The sequence below is a fragment of the Squalius cephalus genome (assembly GCF_949319135.1).
Source record: "Squalius cephalus genome assembly, chromosome: 12".
In the NCBI taxonomy this organism is placed as follows: Eukaryota; Metazoa; Chordata; class Actinopteri; order Cypriniformes; family Leuciscidae; genus Squalius; species Squalius cephalus.
The window spans coordinates 8,258,505-8,262,558 of record NC_137133.1 but is presented as its reverse complement, the minus strand read 5'-3'; the positions used below and the strand labels follow the sequence as shown (position 1 = coordinate 8,262,558).

The 4,054-nt window shown below is 40.0% G+C and overlaps 1 protein-coding gene across 4 annotated transcripts; it reads right to left on the bottom strand.

The window, feature by feature from the left end:
- Positions 1 to 244: 244 nt before the first annotated feature.
- Positions 245 to 3,687, bottom strand: myct1a (myc target 1a). Of its 4 annotated transcripts, none has more exons than XR_013822888.1 (3): positions 3,331 to 3,666; positions 620 to 1,424; positions 245 to 534 (listed from the first exon to the last, which is right to left on the bottom strand). XR_013822888.1 is itself a non-coding variant. In XM_079887699.1 (2 exons), the coding sequence occupies exons 1-2, from the start codon at positions 3,383 to 3,385 to the stop codon at positions 838 to 840; spliced, it is 642 nt and encodes a 213-aa protein (XP_079743825.1). In that variant the 5' UTR covers positions 3,386 to 3,687; the 3' UTR covers positions 245 to 837. The 4 variants fall into 4 exon arrangements, 1 of the variants encoding a protein (XP_079743825.1); XR_013822889.1 differs by having other exon boundaries at positions 245 to 524; XR_013822890.1 differs by having other exon boundaries at positions 245 to 510.
- Between the last annotated feature and the right edge of the window lie 367 nt (positions 3,688 to 4,054).

The following is a 4,054-nucleotide window of genomic DNA, read 5'->3' as shown; positions in this document are numbered from 1 at the left end:
GAAGAACAGCAGGGTTCAAACAACATTGGACCTTTTTCATTGGGAATTTTTTTATTTTTTTTCCAAATATTCTCTTTTGTGTTCCACAGAATAAAGTAAGTGATGGTCACATGAGAGTGGGTAAATCTTGACAGAATGTTCATTTTTGGCTGAACTATCTCTTTTATGATAAGTGTATAATGCTCTCTACTATGTATGAAGGCATTTTGTTCAGTTAAAACATGCAGATGTTTTAGACAAAAAATGATTGCAAAATGCATCGTGTCTGTTTATTTTTACAAGTACATTGGGAAATATTTACAATGATTCCAAAAGACTAGAGTTCCCAGAAAACAAGCCAATAAATACACAATTTAATGAGTTTGTTGCAAAACTATTTTAAATTAGTGTTTGCAATAACTGTCTGTCTTGGAATTTACAATAGAGATCAGGATAAAAGTCTCAGAGATATGTCCTCATGCTTATTGCGACCTTCAACATTTCATGCTCTCTCTCTCTCTCTCTCTCTCTCTCTCTCTCTCTCTCTCTCTCTCTCTCTCTCTCTCTCTCCCCCTCTTACACAAACATATATCTTTTGGCTTTTTTGAATCAACCTATAGAAACAAAAAACTCATCTTACTCTCTCTTTCAAACACTTTCTGATATTTTCGATTGACTTTGCACACTTATGAACAAACAGAAATATGCACATATACACAAATCAACACATACAAGTTTTAAAAAACTGGCCATGTCAGTTTAAGTTCCATCAATATTGCTTTCAGTTGTCCAATTTTCCAGTCCAAGTCTATTAATGCATGTATATCTTCCCCCATAACAGTAGCATGTCCCCTTCCTTCACGTGGTCGTCTCCTGATAGGCTCGTATGATGCTTTCGTAGGCAGGTGGTGGAGTCTGGCCAGCATGGAAGCCCCTTAGATTGTTGTTGCCCCAGAAGGAATCCGGTCGGGTTCTGGCCCGGGGTGGGGTGACCATAGAACTGACAGTGCTGGTTGATCCAGCCGCCCCAGGGCCGGTAGTGAGAGTGGGGGTTCGTGGCAGGCTACCCTGGGCACCTTCCTCTGCCTCGCGAGCAATCTGGCTACACTGAATGAGAGGATGAAAGGTAGAGGCCCGGAAGCTTGATTTGCGGCCCGGTGAGTCACCATAGTCTATCGGTGAGGACGAGGTTTGCCGATGGAAGGAGAAGGCAGCGCTGGCCAGACTATTATTGCTGCGTCGGTCGAAGCCACTGCTGTGCCGACTGTAGCCTGGCCGAGAGCGTGGTGAGGATGAACGGGTGGTGGAGCGGGATTGGTGGATGGGTACGCGCGTGATGGTGGCCGATGCCCGTCGACGAGACATCCAGGTCAAGATCATATAGACCACAGCTCCCAGCAGAAGACCAACAACCATAGAAAGACAGAAGGCCAAAATCACATCCCCTGGAGAAAGGAAAGAAAATGAAAGTGGTAAAAAAAAGAAGAAATAAAAAGTTTGTGACAGTTTGAGTCTACACTAGTTGCCAATAGTCTGAGCCAGTCTGCAGGTTTTGGGCAGTCGGAGTTGACAGATTTCACTGAAAATCATGCAAGTGTATGGATGGGCACAGACTTTTTTTAGCTTCACATGATTCCATTCAGTCAGAGGAAATAAGACATGTTTGATATTTTAAGCCGATTTTAAAACACATATGCTGTGTCTAAATATGCCTACTTCCATACTATATAAGTGAAAAATCAGTTTGTGAACTTAGTATGTTCAAATTCACAGTATTTATAAAACAGTAGGCGAAAAAGTACCTGGATGACCTACTAGTTCCAACGAGATTCATAAGCGCACATTTAATGGATACGGAAGAGGATTTACGAATGGGAGTGAAGCGACGCAATTGATGCAGTGGGTCACATGACAACATGGTGGATGTAATAGGCTACCTCCAAATTTCATTCATACTGCAGTAGTCACACATTCATACTATATAGAACATACTTTTTTTTAATGGTCATGAAGAGTGCATCTCAAATGGAGGGCTGCGTCCTTCCTTGACCAGTCCTTCTGAGGCTTCTATCCTCCTATCAGCATTGAACACTAGATTGAGATGGTCTATTAAGTCCGCATGGCTACGTCACAAATTTGTTTCCACCCCCATGGTCACTAGGCGAAAATACTAAAAAAAAATTAATTTTGGAAACATACTTTGTATTAAAAATCATTATATTTAATGGCTTTTTGTTAATGCAATACAGTGAGGGCTTACATTATTGTAATTTCCATAATTTGGGACAAGTGTTGCAAATTCGCTTTAGCTACAAGCACTATGATACACGCATTGGATGGCTGTTGTCACAGTTTTATCTATGTTTATTGTATCTGTCCCTATACAAATAAAACATTAAATTTACACCAAAACAAAAGATAACATCTATGCCAAACAATGTTTTGTCTTACATTTCATAATGAACTCAGACAAGCTCTGCGCCGACTCGTTTTCCGTCAGTTATTTTCGTGAATTGGAATGTGTGCAAATTATTCATAGGACATGAAGGATCCACTTGATGCATCCTTCAAAATGAGCTGAATAATTCATTATTCATTGAATAATTCGCTTATTGGTTTCTTTTCCTTAATGGAAATGTAGCTGAGGATTGGGCCAAATTCCACAATAGAAGGCACACCCAATGTTTTCTTATCCTTTGCAGCTAAAGTGAATTAAATAGTTTGCATTTTAGGAAACTTCCTGTTATGGCATTCCACTGTCTACTCTAGAGAAATACCAATTTCATTAGCACACAGGACTTTTATCTGGTACAGGTCCTTTTGAAACTGACAACACTTTTGAGCAATTGGGTTAAAAAGCATAGGATAGGAGCCATGTGTTCTTTTAGTGTTATATTTGAATGAAACAGACAAATTATAGCCATTTTTAACCACAGCACATAACACTTCTATGTATTATTATAAGAATATGACATCAAAAACTCTTTAGAGACTTGTGTGTGTAAAATAATACGGATATTTATATGCAATTTTCTCCCTGGGTGAAAGGAATCACAGTCCAGAGTGAAGGATCATCTGGAAATGACATTTGGAGAGACCGAATGGAAAAAACTGCACATTGGCGGTGTTGTTTTTTATGGACTGTTTTTGCCAATATATTTTACCGCTAGTTACTACTGTCTGCATTTCTGTTGAAAAATGAGTTCTCCTAAAAGACTCGTGACAACATTTTCTACACTCTCCAGATTTTTTAAAGAAGTACAAAGCTGACAATGTAACATTGTAAGTTAATTTCCATGTATGCAAAAGAGAACCCTATATCAAGTGTGTAAAGATGGCAAAATATCTTACTCAGTCCGAAGGACTCCAGTATGTCCACAATGGGATGAGTGCTGTTATCCGCCATAGCTCTCTCCAGAGATACAGGGGAGACGAGAGGGGACACAGTCTCTCCCCTCCAATTCTTCCTCTCACTCTTCCTTTTAACTTTTTCTTGTGTCTCTCTCTGTATCTATCCAGCTCCCCAGTTCTAGGGACCCTCCTCTCTCTCTTTCTCTCTGTCTGCGTCTCTTTTTCAGCCCCAGACTGCTCAGCACTGTGGTACACAGGATCCTCTCCAAGGCCGGGGTCGCTACTCTGTTGTTTGTGGAAAAGCAAAGTCTTCACTTCACATTTCCTGCCTTTCCTGCTTAAAATTAGCAGCAGGCTGTCCTTATCTCCGCAGACCAGGGTTCCTGTGGGATGGAGAGGAAAGGGAGGAGTGTACAGAGAGGAGGAGAATCAAGGTGTGTGTGAAATCCATTTCTCCTCCTGTCATTTGTCATCTTTCCCTTGGCCAAAATTCATCATATTTTACTCGTCCCTATTTTCCTTTCTCTTCCAGTCGCTTGGCATGAACAATGACGTATACAATGAACAATACCATTGTGTCACCATGATGGCACTTTGCCAGTTTGCGGTTTAAATCTATTTTAAAATATAATTTATGTGATTGTAAAGCTTTCTTTACTGTCACTTGTTTTTTAAATTAATATAATTTATCTTTGCTGAATAGAAGTATACATTTATTTCACAG

What these genes read in the sequence shown, in the direction of transcription:
- myct1a (XM_079887699.1), bottom strand. Translation starts at nt 3,385, where the DNA reads ATGGCGGATAACAGCACTCATCCCATTGTGGACATACTGGAGTCCTTC. An exon ending in ACTGGAGTCCTTCGGACTGA is followed by an intron (nt 1,425 to 3,330) that starts GTAAGATATTTT and finishes TCCTTTCTCCAG; the next exon opens with GGGATGTGATTTTGGCCTTC.